The sequence below is a fragment of the Hemitrygon akajei genome, chromosome 17 (assembly GCF_048418815.1).
Source record: "Hemitrygon akajei chromosome 17, sHemAka1.3, whole genome shotgun sequence".
Classification (NCBI taxonomy): domain Eukaryota; kingdom Metazoa; phylum Chordata; class Chondrichthyes; order Myliobatiformes; family Dasyatidae; genus Hemitrygon; species Hemitrygon akajei.
In genome coordinates this window covers 28976220-29000125 of record NC_133140.1, presented here as the reverse complement: position 1 = coordinate 29000125, position 23906 = coordinate 28976220, and the positions used below count along the sequence as shown (strand labels likewise).

The window sequence follows — 23906 nt, the reverse complement described above, 5'->3', positions numbered from 1 at the left end:
GCTTGACATCCAAAGAACCTTTGGATCACAGAAACGTCAGGATCCAACACCTCCTTTTCAGTGTTATGCAGTCTATTTAAATTTAATATCAATCCAATTTCACTGTCCCTTCATTAACATCTTTCCTGCATCTGCCCACATCAGCATCTGGGGCAATGAATATGTATGCAGAGGGGAACTGAATGACCCGTCGGCTGGGAACGCAGCCTTTCGAAATGATGCACAGTATCATCCAACCCCCTTACGAACGTAAAGCTCAGGAGAAGACAACATGATACTGACATTTCACTCTTCAAGGCAAGCAGATTATGTTAGTCCAAACTGTGACCAATCAATGTGACAATGTAGTGCACTTACTGAACCTCTTCCATTGATGGGCACAGTCGGAGAGCTTCTGCCAGTTTCTGTCCACCGGTCGCTGTGATGTTGTTTTGCGTCACGCTGCCGGGTGGGGGGGGGGGGGGGAGCAGAAAAGATTGCAATGATTGAGCTTCCTTGATTAGGGATCAAAGATCAACTTTATTCTGCAAATATATTTTCATATACTAGGAATTTGTTGTGGTCGTTGGCACAACGTGCAACAAAAAACGCCATTCATATACAAATAAAAAATTACTGTATATAAAGTCAGAGGTTAAAGTACAGATATGGAATAAGATGTGTATAAATATCAGCATGTAATTACAATGTAAGCAGCATTATAAGAAGTGCTTTGAAGTGTTGGCAGTGCAGCGGCTGAGGTAATAGAGGGGACCAGGGTATTAACTAGAATGATTGATCAGATAAACTGATTGGGGATTGAAACTTTTAAGATGATGTGAAGGTTTTTTTTTGTTTTAATAGCCTGTTAGTGCTTTCCAGAAGGGAGTTTTCTTTTGGGAAAGGCAGTGTCCCTTTTCCAAATATACATCTGATTTACCTGGATGGATGATGTTTGTACTGCTTTCAGTACAGAGTTGGATCTGACTGTTTAGTTCTTAAATTGGACTGTTTAATTGCTATTTTCTTTGCAATTTAACAATGAATTACCTGTTTGTATGTTATATATATGTAACAATTTATTATGCCTCTTAGTGGCACAGTATGTATATACAGCTGTTCAGTGTGTCCCCCTAGTGGTTACACTGATATAATTCTATCTCGGTGTTGCATTATTTGAATAAGAGCTTTCTCATTGGCTGACTCTTATATACAAATTTGAATGGAAATTTTCCTTATGGGTATAAAAATAGTTGACCATGAGGTGGCACCATCTTAGTCTCTGAGCTATCTGCTCCTGTTACTGTCCATTCTCGTTTTCCTTTCTTTTATCAACACTTAATAAAACAATCATGAAGCTATATGTTTTGCATCTCTTTGCTGACTTCTGAAAGAACCTTGGATTAAAACATCAGAATCTAACAACATAGTTTTAAGAAGTAATTTAGTTTGAAGCATTTGAGATGATTAAAGAAGTTGATAGAAACTACTTCTTGTGACGAAGAACTCAGTAGCAGAAAAAATTCGTACAAGGATACTGAGGGCAATGTTGGAAAGTGAACCTAATTGTAAGTCAGAATAGAACCCAGGGCCAATGACCTGCTCTTATCCGAGCTCCCAAAGCTAGCAGGATGAGTCAGAATCAGGTTTACTGTTACTGACACAAGTCATGGAACTTGTTTTGTGGCAATACGATGCAGGTACGGCAAGTCACTATAAGCTACAATCAATCAGTAGATAGATGACGAATATCTACAGAGTATCTAAAGAGGAGTAGTGAGGTAGTGTTCATAGGTTCTTAACCTGTTTAGAAATCTGACAGCAATGGGGGGAAAAGCTGTTGTGAAAATGCTGGGTCCTCAGGCTCCTGTACCTTGTCTCTGATGGGAGTAATAGGAAGAGAACATGTCCTGGGTGGTGAGGTCTGGCTGACATACTTTGCACATGCGATTGGTTTTGGCTGCCTCAGGGGTTTAAAAGGGATACTGTCCAGTTTTCTCCCGGCTGACCAAGAGGTTATTATGCAAATAATGACACAACATTCAGGTGTGTTTGCAGTATCAACCCCCTGTCCAGCTCTTCAAGTATAAAACTGCAATCCAAGACTGAGTGAGGAGGCACTACAGACCACGGGTACTGGAATCGGGAAAAACAAGTAATCTGATGCAGGGCTTTCACCTGAAGAGTTGACAGTTCTTTCTTCCCACAGATGCACAGGATGAAAAATAAAACCTTTCCGGTGGTTCAAGACAGTTCTTGAAGTTCTTAACTCTTTGACTTAGGCAGTTCGAATTCCTTGGGGAAAATTCTCCAGGCAATAAATAACTGGATAATATTGATGGAATGTAGCTTGAGTCCTCACCCCAACCTTTGCTGGAACACTTGGAACTGTCTGGATGTGATTTTGAAGCTGACTACAGTTGTTCAGATTCTTTATGAAAATTGCTGAAGTTAAGTAACTTGCTGTAAACAAAGTATCTCTTTGGGGGCTTTTGCTGTTACTTGCATGGGGGTCAGTGCTTCTGTTGGTGCCCGTGGGGGGGGGGGGGAGGAGGATTGATGCTTTTGCTTCTCCTTGTGCGAAGGGTGGTAGGAGTGGGGGGCTTTGGAGCTTCAGTGTTCTACCATTCATTCTATGGGGTTGTTTGTTTTGTGGGTGGCTGTGAAGAGTACAAATTTCAGGTTGTATACTGTATACATTCTCTGATATTAAATGAACCACTGAAATCAAATTAATTTATTAATATTTCAGATTGTTCCAGGAACACTTTCCAAAAACAAAATCCGTTAGAATTCCTGCATCAAGGTCACAAATCCTTGCTTACAGGTTCCATATTCTCTCTCTTAAAGACATATCAGTTGGTTAAAGAATAAAACCGTCTCCGCAGAATATCTCTCCCCCCTCCAACCGCAATGCCAAGACACCTTCCCATTCCCTGCACCTGCTGGCACATAGCAGTGTGAATGATCAGGCGGGCACTGTGAATCCAGACACCATCAGCTGGAGGAACTCAGTAGGTTGAGCATGGGAGGGGCTGGCAGGGGGCCTGGGAAGGAACTGAAACTCTACATCATGTCAGTGGCTTTTGCTTGACCCACTGTGTTCCTCCATCAGATTGCTTTTTGCTCCTGATTCCAGCACTTGGAGATGCTTGTGTCTCCACCTCCCAAGCTGTTGTGCTTCGAACAGAGTGCAGGACGTGAAGTTAAACGGAACTGGAATGGGGGCACAAGTCAACGGTTGTATAGAGCCTGACACTGTACAGTTTAGATTCCTATAGCTGTTCAGAATGACTTACACCAGAACAACTGCACACTTTGCTGAAATCCAGCTAGCCAGCGTTGAGGAGACACACTTCAATCCATCACAAGGCTACAGTCTCTCCACAAGAATACAAGCGAATAGACCAATTAGACCACAATTCAACGTGACCATGGCTACTCTGCACCCCACCCACCCCCCGGCCTCATCTCCACAAAAGATGCCTTTACCAAGTTCATCATTCAACTGACTGCAATTCTAACAGCGTCCTGCTGAGAACTGCATTGTTCCAATCAGCAATCAGATGGATAGCTAAAGCTTTGCCAACAGCATAATGCCATTACAGCACCAACCATCACCAACTGGCGTTTGATTTCCACCGCTGCCTGTAAGGAGTTTGTACGTTCTCCCTGTGACTTCAAATCCTCTGGATTTTCCCCACATTTGGGTTTGGGTTGCAGAATTGGGCCTGCGATGTTGGCACTGGAGGCGTGGCAGCCACTTGTGGGCTGCCCAGCGCAAACCTCACAGATTTGATTTGATGCATTTCGTTGTATGTGTGACAACTCCTGATTATCGTTATATAGAGGTGCTCATACAATTTGGTGAGGTGAAGGATCTGCTTCTGTTGCATTATTTCCCTGAGAGCTGCAAGGCTCCCCAGAGCACATTTATTTATCCCATGAAAACAAGGAAATGGAAACTAGCCCGGACTTTCCTGTCCTGATGAGGAACCTCGGTCGCAAAAGCTACTCGTCCTCCCCCAAGAGGCTTAGTGGATCCCACTCGTCATCTGAGCTTGGACTCCAGTTCATTCCCTCATTCCAGTTCTGCCTGACCAGAATGAGGGAATTTCCAACTCTCCCTCCTCACCGAGGATAAGACAATGCTGACAGAGGCTAAACACAGACTGACAAGGGAAGCTACTTGGCTCCACGCCGACTGCTGATGAAACTCCTCGGAGGCTTGGCCCAGCACACAATGCACAACAACTAAGCAATGGGGCAAGAACTGGTAGAAAGAGAGGATCATAACGCAGCCACTTACTTCAGTATCTTCAAATTCGTCAAACCGGGTAGGACTTCAGCCAGTTTCATTGCTCCCACATCCTCTATACTGTTGTCACACAAACTGGATGGGAAACAGACAAATGCATTTATACATAACACAGCACTCCCACAAACCAGGAATTAACTAGTCACAGTGCAAAATTAAGATGATAAAGTGCATGTTTCACTGTCGTGGTTTTTGATGAGGTTGTCTGCTTTTGGCATCATGGAGATTATATTCATAACAGGATGGCTGGATTAACTTCATTAGGTAGGCATTGTGTACTGCCACGACATTAATCCAATTACACAAAATGCCTCTGTCTGGTTTTCAACACTTGGGAAGAATTTGTTTTTATGGAAGAACTGGTATTTACTCGTCAACCACGCAATGAAATAACTGGACTTCAGAGTAAACAGATTTATTGCAATGCCCCAAACAGTGCACTTGACAACTAATGGCCTACAAATGATGTAAACATTGTTGTAATAGGGGAACAGTGGCAACCAATCAGACCAAGGTAAGATCCCACAGGTTCAGTGATAAACCAGGACCCCAGATGGGGGGAGGGTGGTGGAAATTCCCTTTCCCTTCTTCAAGAAATACTTTACATTCGCCCATCGCAGTGCAGCGTACCTGCAGAACTCTACAGGCGTTTCCGCCTGGATTCTACCCTTCCTTGCTCCGGGGAACAAGAAACAGTTATGTGCAAGCCTATGCTTGGAGTTAACTAAATAAGATGGAGTATACTTGGCTAGGTTTTAAGGCAGTTTTGTACTTACTTGATCTCTACAATCACAGTGCTCAATCTCAGACTGTCTGCCAGTTCCACTGCCCCTTTGCGACCAATGAAGTTAGACTTCAGACTAAAGGAAGTAAAGCGGAGGATTTAAACGGTTACAAACTACTGGAAAGTATAAGCAAGGCATTGAAAGCATTTGAGTTTCTCAACAGTAGTTCTTCCTTAACTTCCCTTCATAATAGCAATGCATGAACTGACAACATTTGGCCTAACTGTAGAGATGGCAGGTTTCTAAACAAAAAATTAAGGTGGGAAAGTTTTGTTTATTTTCACATTATCTCATAAACATATAAACAGAGGCTCCCCCTTTTGCTTTGTGATCTTTTTCCCTGCATTGTCTTTCAATCCTGCCGCTCAAAGTTTGCTTCAAGACCACCCGGGCAGGCACCCGTTTTATGGATATAATGGGACAATCGTGACCACAAGCAGCAGAAAGCTGTCTGCCCTGTTGGTTGGGCTCCCTCATCTATGTCTTCTTTTCACTGATTTGATAACGACAGCACAATGCTTTACAGTGCAGACAACCCAAGTTCAATTCCTGTCACTGCCTGTTGGAATTTGTACGTTCTCCCCGTGGCCACGTGGGTTTCCTCCTACAGTCCAAGGACCTACCAACTGGTAGGTTAATTGGTCATTGTAAATTGTCCTGCGATTAGGCTCGGATTAAATAGGGGATTGCCGGGTGCCGTGGCACAAAGAGCCAGAAGGTCCTCCCACGTGCTGTAATCTCAATAAAAAAAAATGTAAGTAACTGATTTTGATCTGTTCGGTTGGCATGCAAACAAAAGGTAACAGAGGAAATGAAACAGATTGAGGAAGGAAACAGTGATGAGTAGACTGATGGGACTGAAGGCTGACAAATCCCCAGGTCCAGATGGTCTGCATCCTAAGGTACTAAAGGAGGTGGCCCTGGAAATTGCGGATGCATTGGTAATCATTTTTCAATGTTCCTTAGATTCAGGATCAGTTCCTGAGGATTGGAGAATGGCTAATGTTATCCCACTTTTTAAGAAAGGAGGGAGGGAGAAAACAGAGAACTATCGTCCTGTCAGCCTAACATCAGTGGTGGGGAAGATGCTAGAGTCCATTATTAAGGATGAAATAGTGGCATATCTAGATAGCAGTGATAGGATTGGGCCAAGCCAGCATGGATTTACCAAGGGTAAATCATGCTTGACTAATCTGTTGGAGTTTCTCGAGGATGTAACCAGGAAGTTAGACGGGGGAGATCCAGTGGATGTAGTGTACCTCGATTTTCAGAAGGCATTTGATAAGGTCCCACATAGGAGATTGGTGGGTAAAATCAAAGCTCAGGGCATCGGGGGGAAGACATTGACATGGATAGAAAACTGGTTGGCAGATAGAAAGCAAAGGGTAGCGGTGAATGGGTGTTTCTCGGAAAGGCAGGTGGTGACTAGTGGGGTGCCACAGGGCTCGGTATTGGGACCACAGCTGTTTACAATTTACGTCAATGATTTGGATGAAGGCATTGAAAATAACATCAGCAAATTTGCTGATGTTACTAAGCTGGGTGGCAGTGTGACATGTGATGAGGATGTTAGGAGAATTCAGGGTGACTTGGATAGGCTGGGTGAGTGGGCAGATACTTGGCAGATGACGTTTAATGTGAATAAGTGTGAGGTTATCCACTTTGGGAGTAAGAACAGGAAGGCAGATTATTATCTGAACGGTGTAGAGTTAGGTAAGGGAGAAATACAAAGAGATCTCGGAGTCCTTGTTCATCAGTCACTGAAGGTGAATGAGCAAGTGCAGCAGGCAGTGAAGAAGGCTAATGGAATGTTGGCCTTTATTACAAAGGGAATTGAGTACAAGAGCAAGGAAATCCTCTTGCATTTGTACAGAGCCCTGGTGAGACCACACCTGGAGTATTGTGTACAGTTTTGGTCTCCAGGGTTAAGGAAGGACATCCTGGCTGTAGAGGAAGTGCAGCGTAGATTCACTAGGTTAATTCCTGGGATGTCTGGACTGACTTACGCAGAGAGGTTAGAGAGACTGGGCTTGTACATGCTGGAATTAAGGAGATTGAGAGGGGATCTGATTGAAACATATAAGATTATTAAGGGATCGGACAAGATAGAGGCAGGAAATATGTTCCAGATGCTGGGAGAGTCCAGTACCAGAGGGCATGGTTTGAGAATAAGGGATAGGTCATTTAGGACAGAGTTAAGGAAGAATTTCTTCTCCCAGAGAGTTGTGGGGATCTGGAATGCACTGCCTCGGAAGGTAGTGGAGGCCAATTCTCTGGATGCTTTCAAGAAGGAGCTAGATAGGTATCTTATGAATAGGGGAATCAAGGGATATGGGGACAAGGCAGGAACCGGGTATTGATAGTAGTTGATCAGCCATGATCTCAAAATGGCGGTGCAGGCTCGAGGGGCCGAATGGTCTACTTCTGCACCTATTGTCTATTGTCTATTGTCTAAAAGATTTCCACTCTATCTCGGTACAAAAGACATTAATAAACCAATACACTACTGGTATGCAGTGAGATCATACCATATTATGCATTCCATCAAAATGACCCAGTTTATACTAATGCCACGTGCATCATCACTGATGACCCAGGGGTCTCTGTCCTTGCAAACTCAAGACTGTCTCTACTGCAGAGATGTCAAAACCGATCAGCCCTGTCCATGGCCAACGTCGCTGTTCCACTGGTTAATCAAAGGAACCCTTCACACCCCTTTCACTAACACTCTGAAAATGTGGCTCAGAACATATCGCCGTGCAGTGGGGTGGGGCTGTGGCCGGCCGGCCGGCCTCTGGTACACCTGGATGTTCAGCACTGCTGCAAGCTCACAAAAGGAGAAGGCCTCCGACTGAGGAGCTCAGTTCTGGTGATGTAGCCGGACAGCAAAAACCCCTGCTCTTATGGGAATAGCACAGTGAGAGCCCTTATAGTTACCTGAGGGAGCAGACTGAGCCTTGGTTGAATATCGCCCCCCCCCCCCATCTGAGAGCACCACACTTTCTCAGCAATAATACTTAAGGTTCAGCATCGATCAAGGATATTGCTTAGGATGGAGTGTTTCACTCAGGAGGAGAGACAGGCCAGACCAGGGCAACACACACAAAATGCTGGAGGAACTCAGTGGGTCCTATAGAGAGGAATAAACAATCAGCGTTTCATACCGAGACCCTTCATCAGGAAGTGGGAATAAACCAGAATAAGAAGGGGGTGGAGTACAAGCTAGAAGGTGATAGAGGAAGCCTAGTGTTTGTGGAGAGGGGATGAAGTGAGAAGCTGGGAGGTTATAGGGTCAAGAAATAAGGGTCTGAAGAAGGTATTAGATAGAAAAAGCCAGTGGACCACAGGAGGAAGAGAATAAGGTGGGGCAACAGAGGGACAGGTGAGAAGAGAAGGGGTAAGAGGGGAGCTGGAACGGGAATAGAAAAAGGGAGAAGAGGGAGTGGCAAGTAATTAACAGAAGTTGTAAAAAAAAATTGACAGTCACGCCATCATGTGATGGCTACTGAGATAATGAGGTGTGGCTCCTCCAAGATGACCACAGCCCTGTCAGGACCATATTGGAAGGTAAATAAGGTCACTTTCCTTGGCACAGAGGAGGCTGTGGGGAACTTGACAGAGACAAGTACTGAGAGGCTTAGAGGCTCCTCTTCTGGCCCAGCCTGAGGACATGGTGGAATCAGGTATTTTCACAACTTTAAGGAATATATTAATGAATACTTGAATCACCAGGGTGGGCAAGGATGCTGACCAAGGGCTGGTTAATGGGATTCGTTGAAATGGATTCTTAATGGTCAGCAGTGATGTGATGGGCCAAAGGGCCTTTTTCTGTGTTGCATGATCTTATGCCTCTACTATGTGCTCAAGATAGGATTGAACCCATGATCTTCTGACTCAGAGATGGAAAACCCAACAGTTACATTGGGCACTCAGTCTCTTGTGCTTAGCTAACACCAGTACTGCAATTCATCAAAACTGGGAGGAGATTTGATCTATTTTAAGGGAGAAATACATTTTAGATGGAACGCCACCAGAACTGATAAACCCTCCAAGTTAGATGATAAGGCTCAGCACACAAATTAGGAGCAGGGGTGGGAGTGGACAATTCAGCCGCTGAAACCTGCTATGCCATTCAATACGATCATTGTTGTCCTCAACTCCACTTTCCACCTAACCTTGGTAACCTTTCACCCCACGCTAACAAATATCTATTGAGTGAGAAGGTGTCGGTAATAATTAATCATAAATTTCAGAACAAAAGGGAGGAATTAGGGACCCCTATTTTAGGGCAAAAGGACATTGCATTCCCTCTCAGAGAGGGTGGTGGGTGTGGTATCCAAAGTAACTTTAATACCAAATAGATTACCGGTACTTGTTGAAAGGTTACTTACAGGGCTGAAGGGAGAGTCCGAGTGTTCACCACCTGTAATGTCCATCACAGAGAAAGCCCTCTCCACACCTGCAAGGAGCACTGCCTCAAGAAAGCAGCATCCATTATCAAGGATCCCCACTATGCTCTCTTTTCACTGCCACCATCAAGCAGGAGGAACAGGAGCCTAAGGTCCCACATTGCCCAGTTCAGGAACTGTTCAACCATTAGGCTCCTGAGCCGGTGTGGATAACTTCACTCACCTCAACACCGAACTGATTCCACAACCTATGGACTCACTTTCAAGTCCTCTACAACCCATCTTCTCAGTATTATTTATTTACTGAATTATTTTTGTACTTGCACATTAGTTGTTTGTCAGTCTCTATTTGTGTGTAGTTTTTAGAGTCATAAATCACCACAGCACAGAAACAGGTCCTTTGGTCCATCTGGTCTGTTATTCTGCTTAGTCCCATCTATCTGAATCCACACCATAGTCCATCACACCATTGCTATCCAAATTTCACCTAAATATTGACATTATTGCATTTCTTTGCTCTACTGTGAATCCCTGCAAGAAAATGCATCTTAGGGTAGTGTATGTACAATGATAATAAATTTACTTTGAATTTGGAGTTGGTTCTCCACAGTGTCCATTTGCAACTCAAGCTTCATGATTTGTCCACCCTGTCACTGTAACCAACAGCCCTGGCAATGTCTGAAATGACCAGTACACCTCGTGTGTTACAGAGGCATTGCTGTGAGGGATGGAACTCATTAAAAACTTGTTCAAGAATGTGGATACCCGTCAGTTTCGACACATGCCAGTTTCCTGTCCAGTAACTTGCATCCTATGAAATCCCGCCGGCAATTTTGAACACAATCCTGTGAGAACTCACTTTAATTTTTTCAAGCACTTCATTCTTGGTATCCCTTCAGCCAACAACTGTGTTCCACTGTCTCTGAGCTGCAAGGAATCCAGACTGCATAGAAATAAAGAGAATGGGTTTTTGTTAAGGTTTTGTTTGCCTTTTTTAAAAAAAACATTTTAATTATGTTAGAGTCACAGAAACAAGCCCTTCACTACGCTGTGGGCCAGACAGGGGCCATCTCTCTCACCTACCCTTATGGCCATGACACTTTACCCCCACCACTGTTCTGTCCCCCTTCTTGCATCCTGTTCCATTTATCCTATCTTTCCAATCCTGAAATGTTCCTCTGCTCTGACTTGTTAAAAAAAAATATCAGTATTTTCAGCTTTTGTTTTTATTTCCTGATCTGCACTGAATGTGATATCAGTGTTCAACAAGTGCAACGTGATGATATTCCAAAATCTTGTTTTCATTACACTTTGCAAACCAATTGCATCTGCATATTGGCACAATTTCCCCGAGTATGCTGTAGCTTGCTATCAGGAAAAAGCACGGCAACGTTTCACTCACTTTATCTCTTCCAGGCTGCTGCAGTCACTGAGTCCTCTTGCCAAAACACTGGTCTCCATCAAGCCCACAGCTGTAGTTATTCCAGGCAAGCTGAAAGAGCAAAAGTAATCAGCTAATACCTTATGGCAACATGACTGACAGTCTGCATCCGAACTGAGTGGAGCCAAGACTAATAAGCTATCGGCTTCATGGAGTTAGACATCACATTCAGTATCACTAGTCAGAGACAGGTCTCTTTTTCATGGGATGTGAAGGGTACGAGGGAAAAGTGACGCCAGAGGCTGGTTACAGATATCTACACTGGTGTTGAGAGAAAGGTGGAATGTTGAAGGTAGCACAAAACCAAAATCTGGAATGTTGAGGGGAATTTGTGAACTCCAGCAACATAATGTTGAGGGGAGCGAGGGAACACCAGAACTGAAGTGTTAAAGGAGTGTGGGAATGCCAGGACCAGAGTGTTGAGGAAGTGTGGGAATGCCAGGAATGGAGTATTGAAGGAGTGTGGGAGCATCAGGAACGGAGTGTTGAGGGGAGTCTGTGAACATCAGGAATGGAGTGTTGAGGGGAGTCTGTGAACATCAGGAATGGAGTGTTGAGGGGAGTCTGGGAACACCAGGAATGGAGTGTTGAGGGGAGTCTGGGAACATCAGGAATGGAGTGTTGAGGGGAGTCTGGGAACATCAGGAACGGAGTGTTGAGGGGAGTGTGGGAACACCAGGAACGGAGTGTTGAGGGGAGTGTGTGAACATCAGGAATGGAGTGTTGAGGGGAGTGTGGGAGCATCAGGAACGGAGTGTTGAGGGGAGTCTGTGAACATCAGGAATGGAGTGTTGAGGGGAGTCTGGGAACACCAGGAATGGAGTGTTGAGGGGAGTCTGGGAACATCAGGAATGGAGTGTTGAGGGGAGTGTGGGAACATCAGGAATGGAGTGTTGAGGGGAGTGTGGGAACACCAGGAATGGAGTGTTGAGGGGAGTCTGTGAACATCAGGAATGGAGTGTTGAGGGGAGTCTGGGAACATCAGGAATGGAGTGTTGAGGGGAGTGTGTGAACATCAGAAATGGAGTGTTGAGGGGAGTGTGGGAACACCAGGAATGGAGTGTTGAGGGGAGTCTGTGAACATCAGGAATGGAGTGTTGAGGGGAGTGTGGGAACATCAGGAATGGAGTGTTGAGGGAGTGTGAGAACATCAGGAACGGAGTGTTGAGGGGAGTCTGTGAACATCAGGAATGGAGTGTTGAGGGGAGTCTGGGAACATCAGGAATGGAGTGTTGAGGGGAGTCTGTGAACATCAGGAATGGAGTGTTGAGGGGAGTGTGGGAACATCAGGAATGGAGTGTTGAGGGGAGTCTGTGAACATCAGGAATGGAGTGTTGAGGGGAGTCTGGGAACACCAGGAACGGAGTGTTGAGGGGAGTGTGTGAACATCAGGAATGGAGTGTTGAGGGTAGTGTGGGAACACCAGGAATGGAGTGTTGAGGGGAGTCTGTGAACATCAGGAATGGAGTGTTGAGGGGAGTGTGGGAACATCAGGAATGGAGTGTTGAAGGGAGTGTGGGAACACCAGGAATGGAGTGTTGAGGGGAGTCTGTGAACATCAGGAATGGAGTGTTGAGGGGAGTGTGGGAACATCAGGAATGGAGTGTTGAAGGGAGTGTGGGAACATCAGGAATGGAGTGTTGAGGGGAGTCTGGGAACATCAGGAACGGAGTGTTGAGGGGAGTGTGGGAACATTCGGAATAGAATGTTGAGGGAGTGTGGGAACATCAGGAATGGAATGTTGAGGGGAGTGTGGGAACATTCGGAATAGAATGTTGAGGGAGTGTGGGAACATCAGGAATGGAGTGTTGAGGGAGTGTGGGAACATCAGGAATGGAATGTTGAGGGGAGTGTGGGAACATTCGGAATAGAATGTTGAGGGAGTGTGAGAACATCAGGAATGGAGTGTTGAGGGAGTGTGGGAACATCAGGAACGGAGTGTTGAGGGGAGTGTGGGAACATCAGGAATGGAGTGTTGAGGGGAGTCTGTGAACATTAGGAATGGAATGTTGAGGGAGTGTGAGAACATCAGGAATGGAGTGTTGAGGGAGTGTGGGAACATCAGGAACTGAATGTTGAGGGGAGTCTGGGAACATCAGGAATGGAGTGTTGAGGGGAGTCTGGGAACATCAGGAATGGAATGTTGAGGGAGTGTGAGAACATCAGGAATGGAGTGTTGAGGGAGTGTGGGAACACCAGGAATGGAGTGTTGAGGGGAGTGTGGGAACATCAGGAATGGAGTGTTGAGGGGAGTGTGGGAACATCAGGAATGGAGTGTTGAGGGAGTGTGGGAACACCAGGACTGGAGTGTTGAGGGGAGTCTGGGAACACCAGGACTGGAGTGTTGAGGGGAGTGTGGGAGCACCAGGAATGGAGTGTTGAGGGGAGTCTGGGAACACCAAGAATGGAGTGTTGAGGGGAGTCTGGGAACATCAGGAATGGAGTGTTGAGGGGAGTGTGGGAACATCAGGAATGGAGTGTTGAGGGAGTGTGGGAACATCAGGAATGGAGTGTTGAGGGGAGTGTGGGAACATCAGGATTGGAGTGTTGAGGGAGTGTGGGAACACCAGGAATGGAGTGTTGAGGGGAGTGTGGGAACACCAGGAATGGAGTGTTGAGGGGAGTCTGGGAACATCAGGAATGGAGTGTTGAGGGGAGTGTGGGAACATCAGGAATGGAGTGTTGAGGGAGTGTGGGAACATCAGGAATGGAGTGTTGAGGGAATGCCGGTATAAGAGTCAGTGTGCCAGATGCTGAACCACCATTATTTCCCGACGACTAGCATCAGATTATTGCCGTTTTTATGTACAAGGCAGAAACTGGGAATGTCAATAAGTTCTCTGTTCCACCAGGAACCTCCAGTGGAAAACAAAATAATTTCATGCAAGGTTCATTGACGGTTTACAATATTTAAATGCTCCATTTATAGATGCCAAAAAAATTAGAAGATCAGATCAAACTATCACCATTAGTAAAGTGTCAGGCTAACTTCTATCTTATCCAGATTAATGTCACAACCAAGTGATTCCGTTAGATCAGGTGACATAGGAGCAGAGTGAGGCCATTTGGCCCATCGATTCTCCTTCATTCCATCATGATTGATTTAGTATCCTTCTCAATCCCGTTCTTCTGTCTTCTCATATAGCAAGTACCAATTGACCCGGCAGGAATGACTCTGTTCAAATACTGTAATTATGTCATGTAGTTTATGAGGGAAAGACAGAGTACTTGGCAAGTGGAAAATAGGATTTGTTTAATTTTATCACTAGACTTTGCTATTCAATGGGTAAAGAGCTGCAAAGAAATTTGATCGTAGACCGTACGTGATTATCCTCAGTCGTGGCAGGCCCAGAAGGATTCTTCCTAGTTCACTGGCACTCTCCACCCCCATTTCATTGTGCGACAAGCTGCAATGAGAGAAACAGAGAATCTGTGAGGACCTGGGCCCTGAGAAGCTATTTGCTGAGGCAGCTCCTTCATCTGCAAGGGGAACTTGCAGGGAAATGGGGAGGTGCATCATCCACACTGAAGAATCCCTTGCCACAGGGAGTGTGAGGAGAAAAGAAGGCCACCGTCCCCTCAACCCATTCTTCCCACCCCAATCTCATCTCACAAGCCGCAGACGGGATGAAGCACACAGTGCCTGGCCTCCCATCTCAGCCTTCTGGGCAGACAAGAGCCGTCGTGTAGGTAGGCGGTGGAATAGCAGGAGGAGTGAAGATAAGAAACTATCAACAAAGACCAGAATCAGAATCAAGTTCATTATCACTGGCGTTTCTCATGAAAACTGTTGTTTTGTGGCAGCTGTACTGCGCAAGACATAAATTACAGTAAGTTACAATAAAAGATAAAACAAATACACAGTGCAAAAGAGGAACAGTGAGGTCCATGGACCGTTCAGAAATCTGGTGGTGGAAGGGAGGGGGCGGCTCCTAAGTGCCTTCAGGTTCCTGTACCTTCTCCCTGATGGTAGCAAAGAGAAGAGGGCTTGTCCCGGATGGTGAGGGTCCTTGATGCTGGATGCCACTTCACTGATACAAGCACTGCATTCGAAATGGTTGTTAACCTAGAAGTCAGGAGTAGCCTGTGGCCAGTTCTGGAGAACCGGTAATGTGGCCACAGTTCTCCAGCGGATGGGAGAGGTGCCTCGTCAAATACTTAGTGCCCTACCAGCACAGCCGGTGCGTAATGAATGACTTGCTCCAACCTCACACGTAGCATCGTGTGCAGCTGAGGGCCTCTCCCTTCTCACATCTGTAGAAGTGCTAGGAACTTCATTTGTACAACTGCACCTAACCACACAGTGCAATCACAACCACAGCTTCCTTCCTCTGCATTGTAAACAGAAACTGGGCCCTGAAGCAGGCACTCTGCCCCAGCTCCTGAGAATCTCTGGGCTGCAACCTCTCAAAGTAGAGAAGGAGCATTGGGTTGGTACTGAGAACCTTGGGAGCTGACAGAAGTCAAGCATAAAACAACAGAATGAGTGTACCTCGCAGCTCCCCCCCCCCAATCTGCTTTCAGGAGAGTCCATGGGCCTCCTCGTCCCACTCCCGAGATGCTGATGGACCTGTTGAGCTCCTCTAGCATTCTGTGTGTGTTGAGAAGGATCCAGGATTGGGTTTGCTGAGAAGAGTGGGGCACGAATCTGCGGCAGGCCCAGTATTCATGGCCCCACCACCATTCCCGTCAGCCCTCTGGCAACCACGCCACCAAAGAGTCACTGAGTGCAGAGCCATGGCTGAGGAGCTACCGAAGGTCACCCTTCATGGTCTCCTGCGGTCTACCTTCCACCTGCCATTGTTCAATCACTGGGGAAGCATGTCCTGTTTCAAAGTTCAAAGTTCATTTATCATCATTGCTCTTGAATAGCTCTCCACAAGCCAGACGAATGCCACAGATCTAGCCCTCATCAGACCATGAACCTCTTGGTTTATCCATGGCTTTTGATTTGGGGAAGCATAGTAGGTCTTGTAGGCACACACCCATCCATGCAGGTTTAATGAAGTTGGTGACAGTCATTCAGACTTGAAGATGAATCTTTGAATACAGTCTACTCCGCCAATTCAAAGCAGTCCTGTAAGCGCTCCTGCGTGTCCTCTGTCTGTACTTTCTTGGTCCTCACTACTGGTGCTGCAGTCTTCAGTCACTGCCTATACTCAGGGAGTAGAAGTACAGTCAGGTGATCAGACTTCCCAAAGTGTGGGCGTGGAATAACTCGGCAAGAACCACGTGATTTTTTGGTGATAATTATTTAGAGACTTTTTCAAGCTGGCCTGGATAAAATCCCCCAAAAGGATAGGATGTGCTTTTTCATGCCTTTTGATCGCAAAACTCAGTACGTCTAGAGCCTGCTTGGTAGGATGCACACTGCTACCAGAATAATCGTTGAAATCTCCCTTGGCAGGTAAAATGGACGGCACTTGATTGTGAGGTGTTCCAGGTCTGACGGACAGGACTGGGACAGCACAGCCACGTGTGTACACCATGAGGAGCTGATCATGAAGCATAACACACTCCACTACACTTGGCTTTAAAAGACTCAACTTGTCCTATCTTGGCAGTGCCTTGCGTACCTGTCAATCTGAATCACTGCATCTGGAACGGGAAGGGTTAACCAAAGTTCTGTGAAACAAGAGACGCAAGTGGTCCTAATGTCCCTCTGAAGCAGCTCTAGCTCTACGATCTTCAATTTTTATTTACCAGAGACTGTACATTTGCCAGCAAGGTAGTCGGTATTGGGAGCTGAAAGCCCCTCTTTCTTAAACACACCTTTAGCCCAGCACGACAACCCCTCTTCTGCCCCTAGAGTCTGGTCTACTTCGATAGATTGTTCAAGCATGACATTACTAATTGACCAGACCAGACTTGACCAGTTGTGGTTCTCAGCTGAGGCAGGCTGAAATGAGAATATTTGAAGGAGTTACCACACGAGTCGCCTTTATCAGTGGCACCTTGGAAGGGAAAGGTTACTTCAAGAGCTAAGGAACAATTCGGAGTGAGGTTGGGGGAGACACTGGATGCACGTCAGCTCTGGCAGGGTTTGTAGGCCATTACTTTCTACAAAACAAAACCCAACATCATGAACGGCAGTGGTGCTTCATGCCCAGATGAGCTCAATCCCTGTCACGTCCACATTGAAAGGGCGAACAAAACTGCAGCAATGAGGATCCCTGCTGCAGCCGATGACCCTGTGATCTCTATCTCGGAGGCCGATGTCAAGCTGTCTTTCAGGAGGGTAACCCTCACAGGACAGTGCCCCGAAGGAGAACTTGGTAAGGCTCTGAAAGCTTGTGCCAACCAACTGGCGGGGGTGTTCAAATACATCTTCAATCTCTGATTGCTAATGTCTTAAGTTCCCACCTGCTTCAAAATGGCAACAATTATACCAGTGCCCAAGAAGAGCAGCCTGAGCCACCTTAATGACTATCGTCAGTAGCACTCACACCTATGGTGATGAAGTGCTTTAGAGATTGGTCATGGCTAGAATCAAATCAGTAAGGACCTGGGCCCACTGCAATCTGCCTATCTACAGTGGATACAATCTCAATGGCTCTCAACACGGCCTTGGATCACCTGCTGTTTATTGACTACAGCTCAGCATTTAACACCATCATTCCTACAGTCCCGAAGGAAAAGCTCCAGACTTGGGCTTCTGCATCTCACTCTTTAACTGGATCCTTGACTTCCTAACCAGAAGACCACAATCTGTGAGGATTAGAAATACCATCTCCACCTTGTTGACAATCAACACTGGCACACCTCAGGAATGTGTGCTTAGCCCACTGCTCTACTCTCTCTACACCTATGACCATGTGGCTAGGCACAGCTGAATTGCCATCGATAAATTTGCTGAAGATACAACCATTGTTGGCAGAGTCTTAGATGGTGATGAGAGGGCACACAGGAGCAAGATAGACCAGCTAGTGGAGTGGTGTCGCAGCAACAACCTTGCACTCAACATCAGCAAGACCAAAGAGCTGAGTGTGGACTTCAGGAAGGGAACACGCACCAGTCCTCATAGAGGGATCAGAATTGGAGAGAGTGAGCAATTTCAAATTCCTGGCTGTTAATATCTCTGAGGGCCTAACCTGGTCCCAACATATTGATGCAGCTATAAAGAAGGCAAGACAGCAAATTTACTTCATTAGGAGTTTGATGAGATTTGGTACATCAACTAAAACACTCGCTATTTCTACAGATTTACCATGGAGAACACTCTTTGAATGAATGATCTTTATTGTCATTATACATAGCTACAATGAAACTCTGTTTGGCTTCCTCTCAGGCAATCAAACAAAGTGGTAGATAAAAACAAGACAGTGATAGAAAAACAGTATTAAATAGATAAGTGGCAGAAAATAAGTTACAGCAGCACCAGAATCACAGTAATGCACAAAGTGCCGTTAGTGCGAGTATTTGAGTCCTTGTGTGTGCTCACAGTTTCAGTCATTGTTCTGTGGGAGTGGTGAGATGGAGGCCATAGCTCTGGGGTAGAAGCTGTTCCTCAGTCTATTTGTTCTGGCTTTTAGTGTCCTGAACCTTTTGCTGGACGGAAGCATGTCAAACAGGGAGTGGCCGGGGTGTGTTGTGTCCCTGGTTATGCTGATTGCTTTCCTCCCGAGTCTGCTGGAATAGATGGTGTCCAGTCCTGGGAGCTCCATCCTGACAATTTGCTGGGCCGCCTTCACCACGCGATGCAGGTCTTGTCGCTCAGCGGCTGTGCAGCTGGCACACCACACTGTGGCACTGTTGGTCAGGATGGTTTCAATTGTGCTTCTGTAGAAGTTAAGCAACAGCTTTTGTGGGAGTTTGGCCTGTTTCAGCTTTCTGAGCAAGAAGAGTCTTTGTTGTGCCTTTTTTACAAGCAGCGAGGTGTTTCTAACTGGCTATATCACTGTCTGGTATGGAGTGGGGGTGGGGGGTGGAACATTACCGTATAATATCGAAGTAAGGTGCAAAGAATTATAAAATTAGTTAGCTCCATCATGGGCATGAGCCTATGTAGTATCCAGGACCTCTTCAAGGAGCAATGCCCCAAAAGGCCGCGTCCATCATTAAGGACCCCACCCGGGACATGCTCTCTTCTCATTGTTACTATCAGGAAGGAGGTACAGCAGCCTGAAGGCAGACACTCAGCGATTCAGAAACAGATTCTTCCCCTCTGTCACTGGACATTGATCCCATGAATACTACCTCACTACTTTTTCTATTTCTGTTTTTGCACTACTATTTAACTATTTATAAATATATAAACTTAGAGTAATGCCCAGATTTTTCTCTCGTTTGTCATGTATTGCATTGTGCTGCTGCCAGAAAGTTAACAAATTTCACGACATATGCCGGTGATATTCAACTTGATTCTGATTCGAAGTATGTATACATCATATAACCTTGAGACTCATATCCTTACAGGCAGCCACAAAACAAAGAAACCCAAAAGAGCCCATTGAAAGAAAGAAGACCCAAGGTGGAAAGAAAGGGGAAAAGCAAATTGTGCAAACAATAAAAGAAAGCAAATAGGAATCAGAACAAAAGTGAGTCCTTGGAAAGCAAGGCCTGGAAGAGGCCAATGCCCCAGTCTCAGTGAGAGGGACCAGGAAACGTCTGCAGTGAGAACACTGCCATGACCCGCTTGCACTGGGGTCACCCACACCCCGAGACAGGATGAGCCAGAGGAGCACGGTCCTGGAAAACTAACGCTTCCCAGTAAGATTATTGGAGCAGTGTTAGCGATCAGTACCGTATAAAGACACATAAACACTTTGAATCATTTCCAGTGATGGCAGTCAACGTGCCAGGCTTACTGTGACGGACTGCGGCTAGTTTTTGAGAGTCTGGTGACACCGGAACTCTGACGTTCACCTCTAACTCACACTTAACACTACTGTCCAAAGGCAACTTTAGTGTTATTACACAATCTTGTACTTTTGTGTTTGATTTTCCAACTGGTTGTCATCACTCTTCATTAGCTGCCCGTTTCGGTTAAGCAGTGGCACGACTACAAGCTGCAGTACAAATCTGCCAGCCTGGCTGAGTCACTGGAATGAAGCAGTCTACAGGGACACGTGGGCACATGTACAGTGAATAATTCAATTCAGTCAACAGCAGCAGTCGATACAAACTGACGAAGGAAGCATTATAGTGGGGCTGGTATCATGGTGCACAGTTTAAAAAGGAAAGGGCAACGTTGGCGCTGGAATGTGTGGCAACACTTGCAGGCTGTCCCCCGGGTCTGTTGGTTAATGCAAATGTCTCCATGCACATGTGGTAAACAAATGTGTATTGAAATCCTAAATCTAAATAAGCAGCACTGATTTAAGCAAACCTGGCACTGCAAAAATATCAGAGAGTGAGATTCACTCTGTGTAATGCTCAGGTAAAATGCCCACAGGGTGTCACTAAAGCTGCATCCTTTGTATAGAGTTAAACCCTTCAGAGATGACCTCTAAAATATTGCCGGTTTCTGTGGTTTGAAAGCAGAAAGCTCAAAACAGAAGTCATTACCCAGCATGACGTGTTATTCTTGGTGGTCGGAAGCTAAGTAGCCTAAGATGGTTCCAAGTAAATGCTTCCTAGAATATGTTATCAGGACTTTCAGAATCAAGGTAATAGATAAGAGTTCTACACATTAATTATAATCTGACTAAACAATGGAACAGGCTCAAGAGGAACTGGATATTGCTAAGTGGTTACTGTCGGTTGCCCAGCCCAAATTCTGATGAAACACAGTTGTGTAGCCCATCAGCTGCCTGGTGCTCAGTAGATGTGATTTTTATTGTTTATTTCATTGCCCTCCATCAAAATACCCTTGGATTCTTTTCTGCTAATCCTCTTACCATATACTAAACCAGCATTGCCTTAAATGCATCTTGGTGGTCAACTCAAATGTGGTGGAAGTTTCATGTTCTAACTGGGTTGTTTGGTCAACGGTGATGTGTTTGATGTGGGGTAAGAGGTTCTGAGTGGCTATGTGTGCGTGCGTGCATATCTATGTGTAAGGGATAAATGCCAGCCGGGCCACTGGTGATGACTATCCTGTACGGAGATTTCACCTGGCTGCTGAGAGTGTGAAGACTGCACCCTCTCTCAGCAAGGAGTAGCAGCATTGATGGGAAATACACCACCCTTGGACCATTTGAAATCAGGATTCTGGGAACCCAAGAACGTCAAGCGGGGTGGATCGCAACCATCTTCTAAAAGAAATCACCAGACTATCCAATCATCCAGACAACAAACAAAGTGAACAAAGCAAAATTCAGATCTTACTTTAACTCCTCAAGGCTGTGGCATTTACAAAGACCTGCTGTTAGCAGCACCATGCCCGCGTTGCTTATGTTGGTGGATTCTAGGCTGAGAGAGGAGAGACAGTAATTAGCTAATCATAGCAGCAAGATTTCAAATGAGCACCTGTTACTAGGTCAGTTTTGTACAAGGTATTGGGGCAAACAGTCCAATGTCTTCCCAATGGAATTAGTACTGGGTGTTACAGTAGCATGCGGTTTGGGTGACACTTGACAGAGTCGGCACCCAGAGTTCAATTCCCACCGCTGCCTGTAACGAGTTTGTATATTGTCCCTGTGACCACTTGTCTTTCTTCAGGCTGATCTGCTTTCCTCCCATACTCCTAAGGGTTAGCAAGTTGTGGGCATGCAATGTTTGCGGCAAAAGTACGCTGACACTGGCTGGCTGCCCCCAGCTCATCCTTAGACTGTGTTGCTCGCTGACAAAAATAAAGCATTTCATCGTATGTGTCGATGTACAGTATATGTGACAAATAAAGCTAACCTTTATTTTTTAGTAGATGCTTAAAGCCAGATTAAAAGAGGGGCTTTTTCAGAATGAAAAATGAAGTCAATTTTAAAAGTCATGGCAGACATCTTGAGCTCAGCCTCTGATGACTGCTCTCAGTGCAGAGACCTGGAGCATCTTCCCTCCTGCCCTTTCTGGTGAGGCATTTGCGTCTCAGAATGGATAAAGGCAAAAGATCTACCTCATCATCTTCCGAAATATGAAATATGTACACTATGAGAAGCTCCCGAAACTGCACCAACAGTGTATCCTTGAAGCCTTGCGAAGATCTCCCAGTCATTCTACATCAAACCCACCTTGAATAACACCCATTCTAAATAACACTCACTTTAAAATCACACCCAATCTAAATCACATCTGTTTTGAATCATTTTGTGTAATTTTAAACTACACTCTGCCACCTGCCTCTCACCTTCAAAACATCCCACTATTTGCCAGGAACCAACTCTACCGGCCCCAACTGCTTGAGGGGATTTAGCATTTCAGCTGGTGGCATCACTGCCCGGTTCGGAGATGGAAATACACAGGATCGTAAGGTGGCAGCAGAGGGTTGTAATCTCAGCCAGCTACGTCATGGGCACGAGTCTCCCTACCATTGAGCCCATCTTCAAAAGGCAGTGCCTTAAGCAGGCCACGTCCATCATTAACAGCCCTCACCATCAGGAATGTGCCCTCTTCTCATTACTACCATCAGGCAGGAGGTACAGGAGCCTGAAGACCAATACTCCGTTTTAGGAACAGCTCCCTCCCCTCTACTGTCAGACTTATGAACGTTCTGCAACCACTATCTCACTATTTTCCTCTACTTATGGTAACTTGTAGTAGTTTGTTATGTCTGCCACGAAAGAGCAAACTCCACAACGTACGGCACTGATAATAAACCTGATTCGGATCCTAACTATGAAGACTGAGACCTTGCCCTGTGTGAGGACACGGACTGGGACTATTGGGGATTGTCTCAGCTAAGCTTCATTTCCTGCCACCCACACACTCCCTGACGGGGGGGACGAAGGCTGTGTCCAGGATCTGCAAGGCACTTGGACAGCAGCCTTCATTGCTGCTGATGGCCAGGAGAGGGAGGGGTGTGGGGGACCAAAGGCAAGTTGACTATAAAAGGGAGTGTGTCAATCATTAAAGGAGCAGACACTGGAGATTAAAAACAGGCCCTTTGCTGAGCTTCACCCCCTTACTCACCGACACAGCTGAATAATTCTCATGATGCAAATCAATGTCCAATAACATAGAATGGCAACTTAAGATTGAAAACAGGGATCAAGTTTGTGTTCCAGAACCTACCTGAGAATTCTCAGCCCCTGGATAACCTGAAGGAACTCAGCCAGTGTTTCTGCTCCCTTGTCACCGAGGTTGTTTTGAGACAGGCTGCAAGGGAATGAGCAGAACCAATGATATCAAATCCAGAACCAAGAAGGCACAGAGCCAAGTACCAAACCGTCACTTCCACCTCAGGATGGTGAGATCATCGGACACACAGACTGCACAACTGCCACTGGGGATCCAAGCAGGGAACTCATTTGAAGCACAGTGAATGCAGATTTGGCACGTCTTCTAAAACGTTGACAAACTTCCATAGATGCACAGTGGAGAATACCTGACTGATGGCATCACAGTCTGATATGCAATGAACAGGTCTACAGAAAGTACTGGATACAGCGCAGCACAGGCAAAGTCTTCCTGACCATTGAGCACATCTACAAGGAACATTGCCACAAGAAAGCAGCGTCCATCATCGAGGACCCCCGCCATACAGACTATGTACTCCTCTCACTGCCATTGGGCAAGAGCACCAGGAACCTTAGGTCCCACAGCACCCAGTTCAGGAAGAGTTATTACCCATCGACCATCAGCCTCCTGAACTAGTGTGGGTAACTTCACTCACCTCAACTCTGAACTGATTCCACAACCCATAGACTCAATTTCAACAACTCAATAACTCACTTTCTCAGTGTTATTTTTTTTTCTGACCTTGTTTTCTTTTGCACAGCTGTTCGTCTGTCATTGTTCATGCCTAAGTTTCCTAAATTCTATTGTATTCGTTATTTTCCTGTAAATCTGCAAGTAATGAATCACAAGGACTTATATAGAGACAAATGTGTACTTTGGTGATAAATTTACTTTGATTTTGACTTATTTTTGGCTTCACC

General features: G+C 45.7%; 1 protein-coding gene across 2 annotated transcripts in view; it reads right to left on the bottom strand.

Moving 5' to 3' along the window:
* Positions 1 to 23906, bottom strand: part of nlrc5 (NLR family, CARD domain containing 5) — a 219569-nt gene that overhangs the window by 31480 nt on the left and 164183 nt on the right. For both annotated transcript variants that reach the window (XM_073069838.1, XM_073069837.1), the window contains exons 39-46: positions 23041 to 23124; positions 21202 to 21285; positions 14256 to 14339; positions 10894 to 10983; positions 10351 to 10434; positions 5074 to 5157; positions 4289 to 4372; positions 358 to 441 (exon numbers count right to left, since the gene is read on the bottom strand). In XM_073069838.1, coding sequence (XP_072925939.1) covers positions 358 to 441; positions 4289 to 4372; positions 5074 to 5157; positions 10351 to 10434; positions 10894 to 10983; positions 14256 to 14339; positions 21202 to 21285; positions 23041 to 23124 — 678 coding nt within the window. The remainder of the gene's footprint in view (positions 1 to 357; positions 442 to 4288; positions 4373 to 5073; positions 5158 to 10350; positions 10435 to 10893; positions 10984 to 14255; positions 14340 to 21201; positions 21286 to 23040; positions 23125 to 23906) is intronic.